At 40.3% G+C, this 23108-nt stretch overlaps 2 protein-coding genes across 3 annotated transcripts in view; one reads left to right on the forward strand and one right to left on the reverse strand.

Moving 5' to 3' along the window:
• LOC109899807 (cysteine-rich protein 2) overlaps positions 1-16580 on the reverse strand; it is a 26550-nt gene extending 9970 nt beyond the window's left edge. Inside the window, exons 1-4 of the mRNA XM_020495359.2 lie at positions 16448-16580; positions 14824-14918; positions 6282-6339; positions 3078-3203 (exon numbers count right to left, since the gene is read on the reverse strand). Coding sequence (XP_020350948.1) covers positions 3078-3203; positions 6282-6339; positions 14824-14918; positions 16448-16490 — 322 coding nt within the window. The 5' untranslated portion in view covers positions 16491-16580. The remainder of the gene's footprint in view (positions 1-3077; positions 3204-6281; positions 6340-14823; positions 14919-16447) is intronic.
• A 4845-nt stretch (positions 16581-21425) lies between these two features.
• hhat (hedgehog acyltransferase) overlaps positions 21426-23108 on the forward strand; it is a 99116-nt gene continuing 97433 nt past the window's right edge. The window contains exons 1-2 of one of the 2 annotated variants that reach the window (XM_020495354.2): positions 21426-21554; positions 22573-22701. In XM_020495354.2, the coding sequence (XP_020350943.1) occupies positions 22584-22701 (118 nt within the window). In that variant the 5' untranslated portion in view covers positions 21426-21554; positions 22573-22583. The remainder of the gene's footprint in view (positions 21555-22572; positions 22702-23108) is intronic. The other variant, XM_020495355.2, reaches the window with a different exon arrangement.

A 23108-nucleotide genomic window follows, 5' to 3' on the forward strand; every position in this document is an offset into this window, starting at 1 on the left:
CCACAAGTTACCACCTTAAAATACCTATTTACTCTGTTCCATCTGACTGTCAAACCACTGTCAGCCCAGCCAAGCAATTTATAAACTTGATCGGCACTATAAAAAGCATTTAGATATTATCTCACATTTCTTTTAGACTAACATTTTGTTTTCAACAGCGGAGATTTGTATAAACCTTGCTGTCTGTCTCTCCGACATTTGCAACATTGTTTCAATATTCAAATTAGATCTCCAGCACTCCCATAGTAATGAATGTGTTGGGAGGAGACAGACAGGTAGGCAGCGTTTCTCAGCCAGTCGAAATCATGAATCAGCTGGCATCATTTTTATGGATATATACATAGAAATGTCAATTGAAAAAAGGTACAATGAAATGAACTGCAGCTAGTTAGCAGTCTTTCCAGCTTCAGTCTGAAGTGGTTTTGTTAGCTGTGTTGTTGGCTAGCTCCTCTGAACAACAGTGTCCTGATGAGTGAGCACATTTTATATACAAGGTGAAATCGTGCCTCATTAGCTCATTGTTATGGATGTATCCAAATAAATGTCACTAGAAAACAGCTTAAACAAATGCAGCTACTGTTGTTATTCTGTCTGTACTGTTTGACGTGACTGTAAGTTAGCCGTAGTTGGCTAGCTAGCAAGCAAGGGATAAGAACGTTGCCAGCCAGTATGGCAATGCAGCATTTAGAACGAACGACTTGGTCGCATCCATAGATACAGAACAAAAAGACTGAACGACTGAGTCGCGTCTCTAGCAACCGAACCGATAGAACAAACGACTAGCTGGCTTGGGTAGCAACCCTAGATTTGTGTCAAGACTATATCTTGTGGAAGCATGAACTAGTATAAATACATGAATTAAAATACAGTTTTTAATGAAAATATGTCAAAGATTATTTGAATATGTTGGTAACTTCATTTTGGGCCTAACAACACCGTGCCAATATATCCTCCAAACACCGGCTTCTCGGGCATTACCTCTTAAATGACAGACTAACATTGGATTTGGTGTTGATTCCAAGGAAATACATCAAAAACTGTAAATACACAACTTGAAGCAACCACATATTTGGCCATGGAGTATGTTCTGATTGGCAAGCCTCGACTCACCCATAACTTGTTTATTCATCAAAACCCAGCCCTTTCGTGGCAACGCCAGCAAGTGCACCAATAATTGTGACAGTGAAATTAGCAAAAATATTTCTGACACACGTGTGAATCTATTGCGCTACCACTTGTACTTAGATTTATCATTGCTTTAGGTTAGTTAAAATAGAGCCCATTGTCAAAGTTAGACATACACTGAGTATACAAACATTAGGAACACCTTCTTAATATTGAGTTGCACCCCCATTTGCCCTCAGAACAGGCTCTATTTGTCGGGGCATGGACTACCATACCCTGTTCAAAGGCACTTAAATATTTTGTCTTGCCCATTTACCCTCTGAATGGCACACATACACAATCCATGTCTCAATTGCCTCAAGGCTTAAAAATCCTTCTTTAACCTGTCTCCTCGCTTTCATCGACACTGATTGAAGTGGTATCAATAAGGAATCATAGCTTTCACCTGGATTCACCTGGTCAGTCTATGTTATGAAAAGAGCATGTTTTGTACACTTAGTGAATGTTGTACTGCAAATTACTTGAAAGTTCATCGTTGGTCATGTTTTAGGGGGTTAAATGTATCTTAAAAGATCAGATACATGTCAGCCTTTTATATAACTCAAAGTTATATAACTTGTCAAATGTGAAGTGTCACTATACAAAAATTCCTCATTCCTCCCCAGTGATGAACAGAGATAGGATCATTACAAGTGTGTGTGTGTCTGTGTAACCCTCTCTCTAGTGCTTTATGTTGCTATAATTAACCCTTAAAGGTCATACTTGGAGCCCTTGGTAAGGCCAGTTAATCTGAGCAGCCCTGATAAAAAGGACTCGTTCCTGTGTGTGTATGTGTCTATACACTACATAGCCAAAAGCATGTGGTCAACTGCTCGTCAAACATCTCATTCCAAAATCATGAGCATTAATATGGAGTTGGTCCCCCTTTTCTGCTATAATAGCCTCCACTCTTATGGGAAGGGTTTCCACTAGATGTTGGAACATTGCTGCAGGGACTTCCATTCAGCCGCAAAAACATTAGTGAGGTCGGGGCACTGATTTTTTCAATTCATCCCAAAGGTGTTCAATGGGGTTGAGCTCGGGGCTCTGTGCAGGCTAGTCAAGTTCTTCCACACCGATCTCGACAAACCATTTCTGAATGGACCTCGCTTTGTGCACTGGGGATTGTCATGCTGAAACAGGAAAGGGCTTTCCCAGAACTGTTGCCACAAAGTTGGAAGCACAGAATCGTCTAGAATGTAATTGTATGGTGTAGCGTTAAGATTTCCCTTCACTGGAACTAAGGGGCCTAGCCTGAACCATGAAAAACAGCCCCAGACCATTATTCCTCATCCACCAAACTTTACAGTTGGCACTACACATTGTGGCAGGTAGCATTCTCCTGGCGTCTGCTAAAACCCATATTCGTCCGTCGGACTACCATGTGGTGAAGTGTGATTCATCACTCCAGAGAACGTGTTTCCACTGCTCCAGAGTCCACTGGCAGGAGGCTTTACACCACTTTAGCTGACTCTTGGCATTGTGCATGGTGATCTTGTTGGAAAGGTGGCATCCTATGACAATGCCAAATTGAAAGTCAGTACGAGCCATTCTACTGCCAGTGTTTGTCTATGGAGATTGCATGGCTGTTGGCTCGATTTTACACACCTGTCAGCAACGGGTATGGCTGATATAGCCGAATAGGCTAATAGCTGTCCACATCGTTTTGGCCATGTAGTGTATGTACTGTATGTGTGTGTGTGAGGTGGCGAGAGCTAAGGAGGGATTTTGTTTTTCATTAAGACAATATGTTAACTCTAAACTCCCTTAATAATCCTATTACTACCACTATTACTACCCCAGGACCCAGATCTGTTTGTGTGGTTTTCCTATGGTATTGTTTGCAATGACAATGACCCTAGGAGATAGCAAAACAGCGCAAACAGATCTGGGATCAGGCTACCGTCCCTTACCTTTGGGTTGGTTCCGGGTGACCTGCATGGTGGTCCATGGTGTGGTGGGAGATCCTTCTGAGGGGCTGTCAAAAGCAGGTTGAGGAGTGTCGTAGATGTAGGAGCCTGCCCCTCCAATGTTCACACCTGGAGGAGAGGTTATTAGGCAGCCATAGTATTATATGGTATTATCAGGCGCTAGAGTTTGAACTTAGCCAAAGTACCAGTGTCTTACAACTAGTGCCATGGAACCATTGGTTACTCTTCTGCTGTACCGAAATTTGGTTGTCAGTGTGTTATATTAAAAAAGGAAATGCTTTAAGCCCCAGTAGAGGTCCTACTGCATAACTCCCACGTTAGACGATAGGCAGAATTGCAGAGGAGGGAGAAGCCAAGGGGAAATGCCTGCTGTTTTTCAGTTGGGTTTGAGGTTCCTTTATCCAAACAACCAGAATCAAACCCCACCCACATCCGACCCAAACCACCAGAGACACACACATTCCAGACAAATTCCTTGTTTCTGTATGTATGTACTGGGTCAACTCATCTGAAATGCACATGATTAGAGGGTAATCTCATTCTTTCTAGATCATCTATAAAGATAGTAAAAATAATTTTCATAGATATGAGCTGAAGTTTGTCAGATGAGTAACCGTCATTACTTTACATTTAGCTTCCCCAGTCTAATGACCCTCACCTATGTATTGGCCCCCAAACTGATAGAACCCAGGTGCCATCTAGGAAATTAGATGTTGCCGCCTATATTTACCATCCATGTTTTGTGACACCCCCACAACAATCATATGATAAGCAGGCATAATAATATAAGGTGATAATTCTTGCCATTTTTTCGAAAGTGACTTAGACCTTTGGTTCGAAACATTACACTCAATAAACTGCGGGAGCTTTCAACAGTTTGCAGATACGGTGCCTAGTGAAAGTCTACACACCCTTTGCACAGTCTATACATTTTGCTGCCTTAGAAAAAATTCTGAAAAGCGATTCAATTTGATATTTTTCCTAACAATTTACACAACCTACTCCCCATTTTTAAAGTGAAAATATTTGTTTTAAATGAAGATGCCTTGATTGCATATGTCTTCACACCCCAGAGTAAATACTTGGTGGAAGCAGCTTTGGCAGCCATTACATCTGTGAATAATTGAAAATAACTTTATACCAAATTAGGTTAGGGAAACATACACTGTATATCTATTGTTTTTGTCCAAATTGCTCAAGCTCAGTACATTTGGTTGGGAATCATTGATGGACAGCAATATTCAAACTTTGTCCCAAGCAAATTGAAGTCAGGACTGAGACTGGACGTCTCAGGAACACGCAACACCTCTTTAAAACCATTCTGGTGGGTCTTTGGCATTAACATATGTGTAATTGTCCTTCTGGAAAGTAAGACTTTATCCCAGGGTTAGGTTTTCAGAAGACTGAAGTGGGTTTTCCACTAACTTTTTACCTGGGTTTTTGCTTCTTTCATGTTTATTTTGATCTTGACAAACTCCCCAGTCCATACTGGTGACAAGCACACATAAAATGATGCTGCCATCACAATACTTGAAAATACAGAGGGTTGCTCCTGTATTGTGTTGGATTTGATGCAAACCTGTAATTTTCTATGTTGTCTTGCAGTATTACTTAACAGGCTTATTGCAAACATAATTTATTATTTGCAGATTATTTTTTTAACACGAGCTTCCTTCTTTGAATATTGCTGTCATTAATGATTCCCAACAACTTGACTGAGCTCGAGCAATTTTGACAAAAACAATGACCATAAATTGCCCCTAGAATCTTATTTAAAAGATTTCACAGCTCTAATTGCTGCCAAAGGTGCTTCCATTGAGTACTAACTTGGGTGTGAAAGCATACCTAATGAAGACATGTTCATTTATTTTGATTAGGAAAATATTCTATAATTTTTCTTTCACTTTGACAATGTGAAGTAGGTTGTGTAGATTGGTAGGAACAAAATCAAATACAATTATTTTTTTGATTGAATTTTAAGGCAGTAAAATGTGAAGACTGTGCAAAGGGTGTGTAGACTTTCACTGGCGACCATATCTATCTTTCCTCCAGTTCTTAAATCTGTCCCTGGGTTCATACACTACTAAACCACCATTCCAGTCATCCTGAGAACGATTAAAGCATCACATTGGGTAATAATCCAAGTCTTAGTAGTGAAAGGACCCATAGGGCTTTGGGCAAAAGTTGTGCACTATATAAGGAATAGGGTGCCATTTGGGATACAGAGCATGTCATAATTACCCAGAATAATACCCAAATGTCTGAATGCACCCCCGCTTAGTCAGACAAAAATGTTATGATGAGCTTAAATGACCTTTTTTTTAAATAAATAAAAAGTTCACTTTTAAAAGGGAAGCCCCTCAGATTATATCAGAGTTCATTCATGCACTCACAAACCCACATGTGTATGTATTTCTTCCAGGTGAAACTCGTGAATACTCAAAATCCATAATTACTAAGTGTGTAAGTCTATGTGACGTGTACACCAAAATTCTGAATCTACTTTTTTAATGGCACACAAATCATAGGATTTTGGTGTGCTTCACAGATTTAAGCAACTTTGAGACGAGGCCTACTTTTTATGCAACTTTCAAACTTTTCTATTGAAGCAACTTTAGGAAATGAGAATCCACTGGCCAGGCGGTATAACACCAGGGCAGGAGGTCATTATAGATATATAAATATCCATCTGGTCCCCACACAGCACACTGAGGATGTCTTGCACTTTGATTCATGGGAAAGGAAATGCCTTGTATGACCGTATAGCATCCGGTATAGTATAGGGGTGATGAAATGTTATAATGTTTTTAACATCGTTTTCTTAATCAATCAAGTACTTTTATGGCTGTTTGTGTGAGTGAGGAAATTAGTACATTTGTGCTACTGAATGTGTTGTGTGTGTGTGTGTGTTTGTGTGTGAGTGTGTACGTGTGTACGTGTGTGTGGAGTGTGTAAAGTACAGATGTAGGATCTAAATCTGAACAAGTTTGCTACAGCAGGAAAATAAAAATGTGAATTATATATTAGGTGGATTATAATTAATGGACATTTTCGTATGGGTTGATACACTTTCCGTAAGTGAAAAAAAGCCAATTAAGTTTATCCTATTATTGGTCTCATTGAATTCAAGCTATAGCGATTCTTCCACACACCTGCGATTATGGTTTTTTAACAGTAACCTCTTACCTTTGGGTCCGAAGAGAGTTCCGTAGCATGGTTTGTGACAGTAGGGCAACCCATCATGCTGGAAGACAGACCATGTCTAATATTAACAAATAATCTATTATCATAATAAATAGCTGAATATTGGTAATTAAGAAAAACTAAAAACACAGGAAGTCTCCTCCAAACAATCTGCAGGTTTAGTGCAACTTCCGTTAAAACTATTTACTGAAACAGTTCTACTTATTACTGAAATAAACTGTTTACTGAAACTGAAACTACTGAAATATTTCACAATTCACTGAAATGGAACAGTACAGTCAGTCAGTGTCAGTATAAAGCATTAAGGTTTAAACCAATCAGACAGGGGTTATATTTCAGGAGTGTGACTGCTGACTGGTCACTGGCTTCATCACAAATGGCACCATACTCATTTTATAGTGCACTACTTTTGACCAGTGCCCATAGGGTCATTCTACAAAAGTGGTGCAACATAGTAACTAGACATACACTGAGTGCACAAAACATTAGGAACACCTTCCTAATATTGAGTTACAACCCCTTTTGCCTTCAGAACAGACTCAATTCGTTAGGGCATGGACTCTACAAGGAGTCGAAAGCGTTCCACAAAGATGCTGGCCTATGTTGACTTCAATGCTTCCCACAGTTGGCTGGATGTCCTTTGGGTGGTAGACCGTTCTTGATACACAAGGGAAACTTTTGAGCATGAAAAACCCAGCAGCGTTGCCGTTCTTGACAAAAACCGGTGCTCCTGGCACCTACTGTACTACCATACCCCATTCAAAGGCACTTTGTCATGCCCATTTACCCTCTAAATGGCACACATACACAATCCATGTCTCATGGAGTAAACATCATTATTTAACCCGTCTCCTCCCCTTCACCTACACTGATTGAAGTGGATGTAACAAGTGACATCAATAAGGGATCATAGCTTTCCCTGGATTCAGCTGATCAGTCTACAGTGCATTTGGAAAGTATTCAGACCCCTTCCTTTTTCCACATTTTGTTATGTTACAGCTTTATTCTAAAACGGATGCAATTATTTTTTAGTATTTTTTGTATGTATAAATATATAATGTAGCAAAAATATATATATGTACATAACTATTCAGACCTTTTACTCTGAGGCTCGAAATTAAGCCCAGGTGCATCCTGTTTCCATTGATCTTCCTTGAGATGTTTCTACAACTTGAATGGAGTCCACCTGTGGTACATTCAATTGATTGGACATGCTTTGGAAAGGCACACACCTGTCTATATAATGTCCCACAGTTGACAGCACATGTCAGAGCAAAAACCAAGCCATGATGTCGAAGGAATTGCCGTAAAGCTCAGAGACAGGATTGTGTCGAGGCACAGATCTGGGGAAGGGTAACAAAACATTTCTGCAGCATTGAAGGTCTCCAAGAACACAATGGCCTCCATCATTCTTAAATGGAAGAAGTTTGGAACCACCAAGACTCTTCTTAGAGCTGGATGCCCAACCAAACTGGGCAATCGGGGGAGAAGGGCCTTGGTCAGGGAGGTGACCAAGAACTCCACCAATTTTTATTTTTTATTTCACCTTTATTTAACCAGGTAGGCTAGTTGAGAACAAGATCTCATTTACAACTGCGACCTGGCCAAGATAAAGCATAGCAGTGCGAACAGACAGCAACACAGAGTTACACATGGAGTAAACAGTAAACAAGTCAATACCACAGTAGAAAAAAACGAGTCTATATACATTGTGTGCAAAAGGCATGAGGAGGTTGGTGAATAATTACAATTTAGCAGATTAACACTGGAGTGATAAATGATCAGATGGTCATGTGCAGGTAGAGATACTGGTGTGCAAAAGAGCAGAAAAGTAAATAAATAAAAACAGTATGGGGATGAGGTAGGTAAATTGGGTGGGCTATTTACCAATGGACTATGTACAGCTGCAGCGATCGGTTAGCTGCTCAGATAACAGATGTTTAAAGTTGGTGAGGGAGATAAAAGTCTCCAACTTCAATCAGGCCTTATGGTAGAGTGGCCAGACGGAAGCCACTCCTCAGTAAAAGGCACATGACAGCCTGCTTGGAGATTGCCAAAAGGCACCTAAAGGACTCGCAGACCGTGAAAAACAAGATTCTCTGGTCTGATTAAATCAAAATCGAACTCTTTGGCCTGAATGGCAAGTGTGACTTCTGGAGGAAACTTGGCACCATCCCTACGGTGAAACATGGTGAAGGCAGCATCATGCTGTAGGGATAGTTTTCAACTGCATGGACTGGGAGACTAGTCAGGATCGAGGGAAAGATGAACGGAGCAAAGTAAAGAGAGATCCTTGATGAAAACCTGCTCCAGAGGGCTCAGGACCTCAGACTGTGTTAATGTCACATTTCAGATTTGTATTTTCAAAATACATTTGCAAAAATGTTGAAAAAAAATCTGTTTTACCTTTGTCATTATGGGTTATTCTGTGTAGATTGATGAGGAAAATAAACAATTTAATCAATATTAGAATATGGTTGTAAATTAAACAAATGTGGACAAAGTCAAAGGGTCTGAATTCACTGTATGTCATGGAAAGAGTTCTTAATATTTTGTATACTCAGTGTGTGTGTGTGTGTGTGTTCACGTCTGTGTGTGTGAGTGTGCGCGTGCACGTTTGCGAGAGCCAAGGATGGTATTTGTTTTTTAATCAGGATAATATGCTACCTCAAGCTCCCTTAATAATAATCCTGTTACTACCCTTCCGTTGCTTAAGGCATAGGTAAAAACTTTATAATAATTTTTTGGGGACTGCAATTTGCACCACTTCTGTAGAATCACCCATATAGGAATCAGGGTGCCATTTGGGAGCCATTATCTTTCAAATTTAAATGAATGCCTTATCCTCCTGACCGCTTCAAGTTAATTATGGAGGAGCTCTATCTGTCAGTCTTAAAATGGACCGAGCAGAACAGACAGAGAGAGCAGAGAGATCCTTTCGACCCAAATTCCTATCAAACATCTCCCCAATTCAGACTTTATTTTTAGCAAACTGCTTCCATATGCTCTAGCTAGCTCCTTCACATTCCAGTGCATGAACTGGGAATAAAACAATATTTAGACAACTAACACCCGTCTGAGAGGAGGATAGAAGAGATTTAGGATGCTGTGACCTTAAAGCTCTTCATTCTAAATGGTTGCATTTGTAACCAACCTCAGATAGTTGGTCTGCATCCCAAGGGCCAGGCCCATAGGGCTCTGGTCAAAAGTAGTGCACTATGTAGTGAATAGGGTGCCTTTTAGGAATCATCTTTAGAGACATGCAACATATATGTGACACACCTCTTTTCGGACCAACACTGGGTTATTGTATGTGGGACACAGCTCAACCAGTTCCTAAATGAATGAATGCACACACACACTCTGTTGCACAAAGCTCACTCTGACCACACAGGAGTGTTCTGTGTCTCCTCAAGTACAATAGTATTTTATACATCTACAAACTGCCCTCCTCACTCACACTACAAGAACAACAATGTAGGACAAACCTAAGCTCCAAAGAAGAGTCTCCAAAAACACTTAAGTCACTCTTATAAAATACTATTTGGGACCAAAGTTCTTCACAGCAAAAAAAAAGTACAACATTAGATCAGAAACATTGCTATTACAGTATAGGCACATACGTACTTGGCATTTACAGTGCAACTGTTTGCGGGTCAATTGCATTGAAATGAACAAGACATGCGGCAGAACTATTTGAGTGACTTGTGAAAGTTTTGAACCTCACATTTTACCCTATCAACCTCACATTTGTAGGGTGACATTTAGAAAGCTAAAAAATATATATTTTGCCAAAACAGCGTCATTACAAAATACACACTTTTGATGGTGACTCTGCATGCGTTGCATATACACACTGTTAACTTTAAAGTTCAATCATCACTTCCTTCATACCTATTTCAGACCTTTGAGTCTATATATGGACACTGAGGTCAGGGACATAATGTCTACGACAGCCTGTGACTCAGCTAGTCCAGCAAATCTGAGCTCATGTTTTTTCTGGACAGTAAAGTCTGTCCCAAATGGCACACTACTACCTATGTAGTGCACTTCTTAAGTAGTGCACTGTGTTAGGAATCGGGGGCTATTTGGAACGCATCCTCTATCACAGGCATCCGTTACAGACCTGACAGTCTGGTGTAATGTCAAACGTTGGCTGTTCATTGTCACGTTGTCACTGAGGGTGTGGGTGTGATGTCATGATATCATGGAGCAGCCGTTAATCAGTGTGATGAATGAGTTAGCGTTAAATGCAAAGGAAACATTGCATCAGCTATGGGCTGGCATTGTAGGCTACAATCCAGGAACTAAGGACATGCCTTTCTGACAAGGTCCTTATAAATCCTGTAATTTAACCACAGGGGGCTGGTGAGGGGAGGACGGCTCATAATAATGGCTGGAATCGAGTGAAAGAAATGGTATCAAGCACTTGGAAACTGTATTTGATACCATTCCATTAACACCGTTTCAGCCATTACTATGAGCCGTTCTTCCCAGTTAAGGGTGCCACCAGCCGCCTATGCATTTAATGTCTACTTAACCTCATGTAAATATAATTTAACCTGATACTGCAGTGGGCTAAATCAGGGTCACGCGGAGTGTTTCTTGGTAGTTTTAAACAAATCTACTTTGAAACAAAAGTATACACCTCACACACGTTATGGGCTTAAAAAAAGAAGACACCTGTACCATCTCAGATATAGAGTTCACATGTATTCTAATTTGAGTTTGCATCCCAATATTACATCACAGAAGACTGAAATAACAAAATAGTTTGACATAGAAACACCAGATTTTAGGCAGCTTTTTAAAAGTAATTTGTATTATGTTTTAACATTCCACCCATGAGGCCACTTGGTCATTTTACTGCAGGAAAGGGCTACTGTCTTTTTTGGCATGTCTGTAATTTCAATGATCCCAACAGACAGAATTATTGAGAGTTCCCTGAGGTGTGATACCCTTTCAGGAATGCAGATGCCATTCTCCCCGCTCTGTCCCTCCCTGATGAAAAAGTATTGAGAGAGAGAGACTTCACCGTTAAAAGGTTTTAGAAAATGTTCTGAACAATGAAGATAAGTCACTGCCATGTATAAGGCCACACACAGAGAGAGAGAGAGAGAGAGAGAGAGAGAGCGAGAGAGAGAGAGAGAGAGAGAGAGAGAGAGACAGAGACAGAGAGACAGAGACAGAGACAGAGACAGAGACAGAGACAGAGACAGAGACAGAGAGAGAGAGAGAGAGAGAGACAGAGAGAGACAGAGAGAGAGAGAAAGAGAGAGACAGAGACAGAGACAGAGAGAGAGAGAGAGAGAGAGAGAGAGAGAGAGAGAGAGAGACAGAGAGAGAGAGAGAGACAGAGAGAGAGAGAGAGAGAGAGAGAGACAGAGAGAGACAGAGAGAGAGAGAGAGACAGAGAGAGACAGAGAGAGAGAGAGAGAGAGAGAGAGAGAGAGAGAGAGAGACAGAGACAGAGAGAGAGAGAGAGAGAGAGAGATCCTTCACCTGACAGCCTGTCAAAAACACTCCCGTCCAGAAATAACAGAAGCCTATTCGTTCTCTCATGCCACAGCATTTCAGAGATAAAGAAGTGACTGTATATGGGCTTGTGAAAGTGAACTAGCAATGTTCGTCCATTAGTCCATGTATACTGTTGGGTTGTGTATTTCATAAAGAAGGATAAGTCCTCTGTGTCTCCATTCAAACCTGTGTAAGAACAACTACTTCTCAAAAGTCAAACATGGAAACCCTACCATCCACAAGTAAACCTTAAAATCAACTAGTCATCTTTATCTTCAGATGAAAAGACAAAGACAGCACGGAGGGTTAGACTATTAAACTTTAGAGAATACAGCCATGGCTTGTGAACTCAAAAACAGGACAATGTTTCAAACAACGGCCTGTTTCTGAGAAAGACAGACTGTGTGTGTTCCCTGGCCCACTGAATCAACTCCTAACTAACAACACTGAAACAACGCTGGACTTTGTCTCCTACTGGTCTGAGATGACCTGAATAATTAGCCTCAGTAGCCCTAGTATCACTCAACTCAAAGACTCCAGTGTTTGGGTCAGGACAATGACTTACCCCCAGGTTAGGTTATCAAACAGGATCAAACAGGCTTCCAAAACAATGATAGCCCTTTGACATTTATTCTACCCTTTGAGATTTGTAAAGACTAGTCATGTGACCAACCATACCTGGCCTGACTATGGGGCCTATAACTATAATTCTATCAAACTAAGTTAACAGGAGTCTGTGATAAGTCCGGGTTGGATGCGCGCTGTATTAAGAAGCAGTTGGGTTGTGTATCGGAGGACGCATGACTTTCAACCTTCGTCTCTCCCGAGCCCGTACGGGAATTGTAGCGATGAGACAAGATAGTAACTTCTACAACAATTGGATACCACAAAATTGGGGAGAAAAAGGGGTAAAAATTCACCAAAAAAGGGGGTTTCTAATGATCAATTAGCCTTTTAAAATGATAAACTTGGATTAGCTAACACAACGTGCTACTGGAACACAGGAGTTGCTGATAATGGGAATCTGCACGCCTATGCAGATATTCCAATAGAAATCTGACGTTTCCAGCATTAACAATGTCTACAATGTATTTCTGATCATTTTGATGTTATTTTAATGGACAAAAAAATGTGCTTTTCTTTCAATAACAAGGACATTTCTAAGTGACCTTTTGAACAGTAGTGTATACTGTGTATATGGGGGATTGGAAGTGATGCAGACAATAATATTGATGGAAGATCCAATCTAAGTGCAATATTTAAAAAATAATAATAATAACAATAAAAAAGTCATCTTTAGCCATTGTATATTTTTTCAATTTATCAGGAGGCGCTGCATCACCCTTAGCACCCCTTCTCCCACGGCAATGTCTGCAACATGGGTGTGCAGTCAGATATACAAGCCCTAGATTCTGAACTTGAACGATTCAGCTCAGGAAGCTTGAAAATTCCCTAAGTTATCTGAGCAGGACAATGAAAGGTGAAATGACATTGACATTGCGTTCCAAATGTCACCCTATTCCCTATGTAGTGCACTTATTTTTTTGTAGTGCCCTATATAATGAATAGGGTGCCATTTGGGACATAACCACAGTGAAAGGATCAGGGTCACGATGCCTGGTGAAGGGTTGGAGTGGACAAAGGATGAGTGTCAGGTTATTGTGAAGCCACGATTTGGTTCACGGACCAGCTATAATCAAAGGGACCCACAAAGACATAGCTGCTCAACAGTTTCATTCTTGAGATGATTGGAATTTCTGGGCCACTGCTATAGTACTAGTGATCTGGCTTCTACTGTAGTAGCACTACAGCAATTTAATTTTGAGTTGATACAGTACATGGGTCTATAAACAATGACCTAGTAGTGCAACTCACTTAACTGACAACACCCCTTATGTAGGATCTTAATTTGAGCCACTTTGACTACAACAGGAAAATAATCTTGCAGCAACAGGAAATGTGAATTACTATGTGGATTATAATTCATGAACATTTTTGTAGGGGTTGATACATTTTTCGTAAGGGAAAATCAAGTCTGAAATTTCTAAGGGGAAATTACACACCCCAGACGCCTTTGAAAACCTCAAATACACTACAAGTTTTACATTTCCTGCATTGCATGAAAGTTCTCCTGCAACAGGGTGATCCAATTAAGATTCTACATCTGTAGTTGTGATACAGTTTATGCTCAAATAGCTCGGAAGATTTAGGGAATTTTCTAGCTCTATGAGCTAAATCGTTTAAGTTCAGAATCTTGAGTTTGTATATATGACTCCACCCTCATCTCACAGTAAGGGTGCTGAGGGTGCTGCAGCAGCCCCTGCTAAATCAAAATGAAAAATAGAGTACCATTCAGAAGTTTGTGCACAAAATGTCAGTTCAAAAGTTGAGCAAAATTTTGAGATAAATACCTTTTTGTGCGTATGGACAATTTTGGGAAATATGGGACCAACACTTTACATGTTGTGTATATATTTTTGTGTATATATTTTTAATATGGGACCAACACTTTACATGTTGTGTATATATTTTTATTCTGTGTATATATTACTTTATACATTTCTTTACGAAATTATATTACTCCTTATGGGGGTCAGTGGCCTGCCATACTCCCTCTGTCCCCATGCAACCCCTTCCCTCTCTCCCATCCTCTTGGGTAGGATAGCACAACCCTTCGATGTCTCTCTCCCTCCCTTTGTTCTGGGGTAGGATAGCACAACCCTTCGATGTCTCTCTCCCTTTGTTCTGGGGTAGGATAGCACAACCCTTCGATGTCTCTCTCCCTCCCTTTGTTCTGGGGTAGGATAGCACAACCCTTCGATGTCTCTCTCCCTCCCTTTGTTCTGGGGTAGGATAGCACAACCCTTCGATGTCTCTCTCCCTCCCTTTGTTCTGGGGTAAGATAGCACACTCATTCCCTCACTCTTTCTATTTTTCATTATCTTTCTCTCCCTCCTTCTTTCTCTCTCTGTAGACAGGATATTACGGCCACAGGGCCTCCCTTTACCTCAGCATGGTTGCCAGCCGACAGGGTCTTGTTACAGCGTTCGCATTTCAGGCAGAACCGGTGCCAGTTTTTCCCCAGCGAGCTCACCTTCTCAGCTGCAGGACAGAGAGAGAGAGTTTGTTTACAAAGACTCAAATGACAACAAAACATAAACAATGGCGTAGGCATAATACAGTCTTAGAATGTGGGTTATCAGTTGGGTTATGAATACCTTATAATTTGGGTAGGACAGTTGAACTAAGCTCATTAAGCATTTATAGGTTTTATCCTTCAAAAACATTGTTTGCAAATGATTTGTCTATTGCTGTTAGCTGTAATTATATCTCATTTTTGGGACATTATACAGAGGATCTCCTCTATGCTGTTTCACAAGGTAGGCTATTACCAACACAGACGTTGTACTCTCCCCTCCCTGAAATGTTATTGAACATTTTGTCCTCTCTCCCTCTGTCTATTATGGGTCACCACACTCCAGGATAAGGGTTCAATGTGCAACCAATAAACCTATAGTAAAAGGTGCATTTCAGCTCAGTTTGACTACAAGTTCAAAACCGTATCTTACCATATTTTCCATATTTTGCCATCAAACAAATGTCTGGAAGAGACAAGAGCGATAACAACCAAGAGCTGAAGCCTCCTTCCTAATTATCAAGTTCCAACAAGTGGTTTAACTGATGTAACAAAAGTAACCTTGCCCATATGCTATGTTAAAGTAAATGAACATGTCAAGTATGAATTAATCCTAGTTAAATGTTTAGGGATAATCAGCCAACATTCCAGAGATGCTGGGAAAGAAGGTATATGCAACTTTCACCAAACTTCATCTTTCCCATGTGAAAATAGTCCCGGCAGTGAAGATGCTGAAAGACCCATAGCCTGCATTTAAAAAGGTAACATTAATCATAATTATAATTATATATATATTTTTTCTTCATAATAAAAAATGATCTTCTAACTTCCCGGTTCTGTGCGAGAAGCTACTTGTCAGTAGGCTAAACGAATACGATGTCACCAGCAGGGACAACTTGGCGTTCATGCAGCGGCAGTCCCCCATCACTCCACAGGTCTCCTCTTAAAAAGGCATTTGCAAGACCTAAAGAGTTTGGATTCTACCCTGGCCGTGAACCCACTCTCCGAGGGTTGTCTCGGGAGAGTTGGGATATGCAAGAAATACTTTTCCATTTCACAAATGCGTATTAATACACACGCGTACATGTGTAAAATAGGGCAAATATAAGCATCCACCAACGTATTATTTTATTGTTATATTGTATTATATTCTATTGTATTGCATTAATTAGTATTATTTTCTGTTCTATTCATATGTGCACACAATTGTCACTACAATAACCATTTTCATTTTCAGCGTCCACCAAATTATTATTTTAATTATTATATTGTATTCTATTGTATTGTGTTTTATTATATTATATTATATCTGCACACAATTGTCACTACAATAACCATTTAAATTTCATTGTCAGTTAATTTTCCTTTAGTTAGGCCTATGCTAAATCATTATAATTATTAATCAAAATAAACAATCCAAGTTCTTTGATCATCTTCAATATTTACATTCCTTGGCATTTGCTGTGGCTAGAGGTTTACAAAAATTATTCCTTACCAAAAAACACATCATTTGTGCATCTGGGGCACCTCGACGTCATTCTTCAGCAATTCTTTGTCCAGCTGACGATCAATCCGAACTTCAAATTGCCTTCAAATTCTATCTGCGGCGCTGGCAGAACGATGCAGTGCCGATCGCGCATTCAACTGTGACGTCGGCGCTCCGCCTCCGAAAGGGAGGTATGGAGTTGAGTGAAGTTGCTCCTAGATGCTGATCTTGGGTCAGTTTTGAATTTTCCCAAATGATTGTTAATGTTCAGATTGAAGGGGGAGCAGATCCAAGTTCTGTACATAGGGGAAACTTCACCCCCGAACAATGGGAGCTATAGCCTATCGTGCCATTGAACACACCCATTCGTTATTTAGGAAAGCTATGGTACCCTGCAATATAAAAGGGATAGTTCACCCAAATGACAAAATTAAACATTGGTTTCCTTACCTTGTAAGCAGTCAATGTATGACAGCAATCCATGCTTTGGTTTAGTTTCCCTGGCAGTGTTACCACATGCAAACATTTGAGCATTTCTGGTTCAAATTCCATTCAAGTCACGGGATCAATATTAGCACATCATGTTCAAACATCTATTTTTGTTTTTATATTGAACTTTTATTTAACTAGGCAAGTCAGTTAAGGACAAATTCTTATTTACAATGACGTCCTACCCAGGCCAAACCTGGATGACTCTGGGCCAATTGTGCGCTGCCCTATGGGACTCCCAATCACGGCCGGATGTGATACAACCTGGATTCAAACCAGGGGCTGCAGGGACGCCTCTTGCACTGAGATGCAGTGCCTTAGACCGCTGCACCACTCGGGAGCCATATAAGTCACTTAATTGAGTTCCACAACCAATTGTAGATACTTTCATATGATTTGGATATGATGCTTGAAAAATGCTAATGTCCATCCCATGACTTGAGTGGGATTTGTGCCACAAATGCTAAAACCTAAGCATGTGGTAACACTGCCGGGTAACTAAACCAAAGCATGGATTGCTGTCATTCATGCCTTGTCCACAGACTGCTTACAGGGTAAGGAAACCAATGTGTAATTTTGTAATTTGGTTGAACTATCTCTTGAACCTTGGCCTGAGGCAGCCCTCACTAGGGTCCGGTTACCCAAAAGCATCTTAAGGCTAAATTCATCGTCAGGATTAAGATGATTTTGGGAAAGGGCCCCTCCTGATTGTTTCCATAAACATTTTGGCCTACATGAGAAACATGTTTCCACCAGGGAACGTGTAAAGTCATATCCTTTTTATAACAACAATCAGAAACTAAGAATAAGCTACAGGTGAGGTGAGACTAAACATGTTGCTATCTACTTTGCCTAGAGTAGAGAAGACATCCTATCAGCATAATCTCTCACAGAGGAACACAATTCAAGATAGACAACTGTAATGGAAATTTTACTCCAAGCAGTTTTGAGAGAAGGCCCCTACTTCTTATGTGGCTCTCTATCCCCGCTCAGTGGACAAAGCTATCACAACACCCCACAGGCTGTGTAGAATTGATAAGATCATAGAATACTTTGTAAAGAAATTATTGGCATCAAATCATGTTTGTAAGGGTAGCCTAATGATTATATACAGTGGGGCAAAAAAGTATTTAGTCAGCCACCAATTGTGCAAGTTCTCCCACTTAAAAAGATGAGAGGCCTGTAATTTTCATCATAAGTACACTTCAACTATGACAGACAAAATGAGAAAAGAAAATCCAGAAAATCACATTGTAGGATTTTTAATGAATTTATTTGCAAATTATGGTGGAAAATAAGTATTTGTTCAATAACAAAAGTTTATCTCAATACTTTGTTATATACCCTTTGTTGGCAATGACACAGGTTTTCTGTAAGTCTTCACAAGGTTTTCACACACTGTTGCTGGTATTTTGGCCCTTTCCTCCATGCAGATCTCCTCTAGAGCAGTGATGTTTTGGGCCTGTTGCTGGGCAACACGGACTTTCAACTCCCTCCAAAGATTTTCTATGGGGTTGAGATCTGGAGACTGGCTAGGCCACTCCAGGTCCTTGAAATGCTCCTTACGAAGCCACTCCTTCGTTGCCCGGGCGGTGTGTTTGGGATCATTGTCATGCTGAAAGACCAAGCCACGTTTCATCTTCAATGCCCTTGCTAAAGGAAGGAGGTTTTCACTCAAAATCTCACGATACATGGTCCCATTCATTCTTTCCTTTACACGGATCAGTCGTCCTGGTCCCTTTGCAGAAAAACAGCCCCAAAGCATGATGTTTCCACCCCCATGCTTCACAGTAGGTATGGTGTTCTTTGGATGCAACTCAGCATTCTTTGTCCTCCAAACATGACGAGTTGAGTTTTTACCAAAAAGTTATATTTTGGTTTCATCTGACCATATGACATTCTCCCAATCTTCTTCTGGATCATCCAAATGTTCTCTAGCAAACTTCAGACGGGTCTGGAGATGTACTGGCTTAAGCAGGGGGACACGTCTGGCACTGCAGGATTTGAGTCCCTGGCGGCGTAGTGTGTTACTGATGGTAGGCTTTGTTACTTTGATCCCAGCTCTTTACAGGTCATTCACTAGGTCCCCACCGTGGGGTTCTGGGATTTTTGCTCACTGTTCTTGTGATCATTTTGACCCCACGGGGTGAGATCTTGCGTGGAGCCCCAGATCGAGGGAGATTATCAGTGGTCTTGTATGTATTCCATTTCCTAATAATTGCTCCCACAGTTGATTTCTTCAAATCAAGCTGCTTACCTATTGCAGATTCAGTCTTCCCAGCCTGGTGCAGGTCTACAGTTTTGTTTCTGGTGTCCTTTGACAGCTCTTTGGTCTTGGCCATAGTGGAGTTTGGAGTGTGACTGTTTGAGGTTGTGGACAGGTGTCTTTTATACTGATAACAAGTTCAAACAGGTGCCATTAATACAGGTAACGAGTGGAGGACAGAGGAGCCTCTTAAAGAAGAAGTTACAGGTCTGTGAGAGCCAGAAATCTTGCTTGTTTGTAGGTGACCAAATACTTATTTTCCACCATAATTTGCAAATAAATTCATTAAAAATCCTACAATGTCATTTTCTGGATTTTATGATGAAAATTACAGGCCTCTCTCATCTTTTTAAGTGGGAGAACTTGCACAATTGGTGGCTGACTAAATACTTTTTTCCCCCACTGTAGACCTGAGGTATTCAACTGGAGGAACTCGGTGGTACTGCAGTGTTCTGCAAAAAAAAAAAAAAAAAAAAAAATGTTATATTTCAAAATAATAATAATATGAGTATCACTAGCAACAAAATCACTTACATACCTACAGTAAAAGAATATAATAGAATACCTTCTTTCTAATGATGTCAACCTTTTTCTCAACTCTCAATATTAAGCAAATTAGACTTATTGGAGCCAATTACACTCACTGTAGAATCTTGGTAACTCATAGCTAACCTTTGTTTAACCAGCTAAACAGCGTTTGGAGTTGCAGTACCTTTCTAGCTAATAGGCTATGTTAATGTTTACACCTCCTTTTCCAATTATAATGTGGGGAGGTCAAAATAAATAAAAAAATATCTATAAAATGTATTCATTTTAAAATGTTGATTACTTTTCCTTGACATTATCGTTAACCTGATGGGGTCGGTGGGCAAGGGTCGCAGCTAGAAGGGATCCAGCTTTAGTCAGAATTTACTTTTCGTATTTTTTTATTTTATTTAACCTTTATTTAACTAGGCAAGTCAGTTAATAACAAATTCTTATTTACAGTGACGGTCTACCGAAAGGCAAATTACTCCTGCGGGGACGGGGGCCGGGATTTTTTTATTTTTTATTTTTTAAATAACATGTAAATATGTAGCAGGTTAAGGATAACTTACGCAGCAGTTTAGAAAAATTAACGTGGCAGGTTATTATACTTATGTTCCAATTAGGAAAATAGTAAGGCTTAGCTAAAATAAAAATAATAATAATACAAATCTACATTTTACATAAATTGAACAAAAGCTGGATTCCATCTAGACATGCCTGGGCAAGAAAAGGTTGAAGACCCCTGAGCCTATGGCATTTCATGGGGTAGATCGTTTCAATCAAATCAAATCCAATTTTATTTGTCACATACACATGGTTAGCAGATGTTAATGCGAGTGTAGCGAAATGCTTGTGCTTCTAGTTCCGACCATGCAGTAATATCTAACAAGTAATCTAACAATTTCACAACAACTACCTTATACACACAAGTGTAAAGGAATGAATAAGAATATGTACATAAAAATATATATAGATGAGAGATGGCCAAACGGCATAGGCAAGATGCAGTAGATGGTATAGAGTACAGTATATACATATAAGATGAGTAATGTAGGGTATGTAAACATGATATAAAGTGGCATAGTTTAAAGTGACTTGTGATACATTTATTACATCCAATGTTCCATTTTTAAAGTGGCTAGAGATGGGTCAGTATGTTGGCAGCAGCCACTCAATGTCACTGGTGGCTATTTAACAGTCTGATTGGCCTTGAGATAGAAGCTGTTTTTCAGTCTCTCGGTCCCAGCTTTAATGCACCTGTTCTGACCTCGCCTTCTGGATGATGGCGGGGTGAACAGGCAGTGGCTCGGGTGGTTGTTGTCCTTGATGATCTTTTTGCCCTTCCTGTGACATCGGGTGGTGTAGGTGGCCTGGAGGGCAGGTAGTTTGCCCCCGGTGATGCGTTGTGCAGACCTCACTACCCTCTGGAGAGCCTTGCGGTTGTTTGGCGGAGCAGTTGCCGTACCAGGCGGTGATACAGCCCGACAGGATGCTCTCGATTGTGCATCTGTAAAAGTTTGTGAGTGTTTTTGAGCCTCCTGAGGTTTATTCGTTGACATTACTAGTTCTCTTACAGACTGTGGCTTTCCTCTCTTCTGAAACATATTTAGGCATATCGATATAAAAATATGAAAAGTAAATCAAACGGGTCTGCATTTATTTGATTGGCACTGAATTCATCCAATCATGTCCAATCAGCAACCAAGGAAAATGTGGGCGGAGATTTCCTGAATCCTGAGCGTTCAACAATATTCCAAGGTAGTGGTGTTCACTCTCGGTCTATAGGCAAGGCGGAAGATATAGCCCGAGGTATTTCTTTGTTTCACAATGCATGTGAGTAACACGGTTGTTGCTTTCAGTTTTAGCCAATGAGTGGGTATTATGCTCAGTAATCAGCCTAATTTGTGCCATAGTCGGGCTCGCTAATATAGGCATTGCTACAGCGTAAACAGTGTAAAACGGTGTGAAGTTCTGAAATCGGTTCATTTCGAATACATCGCCGTGCACTGCACACGCGAACACAGATGTTGGCTTGTTATACCCTGTTCCTGGAACACAGTCATTAGTAGGGTCTCGTCTTTGACACACTAGCCTATTGTTTCCAATAGCGATTGTGGTATGCAGCGAATATAAACGTGGTCACTCACTCACCTCTGGCACAAATTGAGGTGGATGTTTCGTTTGACTCTTAAAGCTAGAATCATTAGTTGCTACATCCATTTTATGTCTACCCATAGATTCTTGAAGAATATAACTTAGTTATGCTTCATGAGCTTAGTTCAACTGTTGTACGCCATCAGAACCCCAAATATAAGCTTGCTCTACCCCAATGTTTGTAAATGGAAGCAAACGCTGTATAGCTTCAAAATATGGTTCAACATTTTGATATTAGTTAGTCTTTGCATCCATAGCTCATTCAAAACAGAGACGGCGTCGAGCTTTGTTTCAATTAAGGACTAGCTTTTAAAGGCACAATCTGAAATGAATTAAATATATATATATATAACACACATCTCCTGTTTTGAAAATCATGACAGCTTAAATACAACTGACCTATAAAATACTTTTAAATAGCCTATATTACCTTTATAACTAGAAACCAAAGGTCCTATAATTAGCGCACACCATTGTTTTTTCCTCATAGGAGACTGCAAAAAGTATCCATCAAATGAATATAATAAATAGGCTACCCTATACGTTTAACATGTTGGAGAGAAAAGTAGGGAATGTAATGTTGCTCTCATGGAATCAGAATGGTCCTCTATTTGTTGTTAGTGAGGGAGAAATGTGACCTATAAAGTGGCTGAAAGATCTAATGTCTCTCACTCACTCTTCCCCATCGTTCCTCCAGTCTTGGCACTGATGGCCAAACAGAGCTCAACCCTTGCGGCGTTGCCGAGAGCGGAGGTCTGTGCCTACTGGGTGCTCTCTTTTGGCTCCCATCTCTACTCATTCTATCAACTGCACATATTCTCCAAAGGTAAATGTACCTGTCTTAAGATAAAAAGGTCTATCAATTGGGTCATTGTTTACATTTGATTCCACACTGAATTAGTTAAGTCTGCTGTATGCAAGATACCTGACTTCCCACCCTTTGTGGCCTTGTATTAGGCTACTTACTGTAAGTGGAGACCTTGGCTGTGATATGCAGTTTTTGCCACTAGGTGGGACTGTGGCACTGTTTCATACCCCTTGCAGAAAAGTGAGCTGTCAGGTAAATCTGTGATGATGACAACTCACTCCCTTTCCGTTCTTACCATTGACTCCCTCTCAGAGATCTGAAAGGTTCCAAAACTCTATCCTGGAGACTCCAAGAGGTGCACGTTTAGTTTTTTGCCCTAGCATTACACAACTGATTCAAATAATCAAAGCTTGATGAGGAGTTGA

This window comes from Oncorhynchus kisutch, linkage group LG11 (assembly GCF_002021735.2).
Source record: "Oncorhynchus kisutch isolate 150728-3 linkage group LG11, Okis_V2, whole genome shotgun sequence".
Lineage (NCBI taxonomy): Eukaryota > Metazoa > Chordata > Actinopteri > Salmoniformes > Salmonidae > Oncorhynchus > Oncorhynchus kisutch.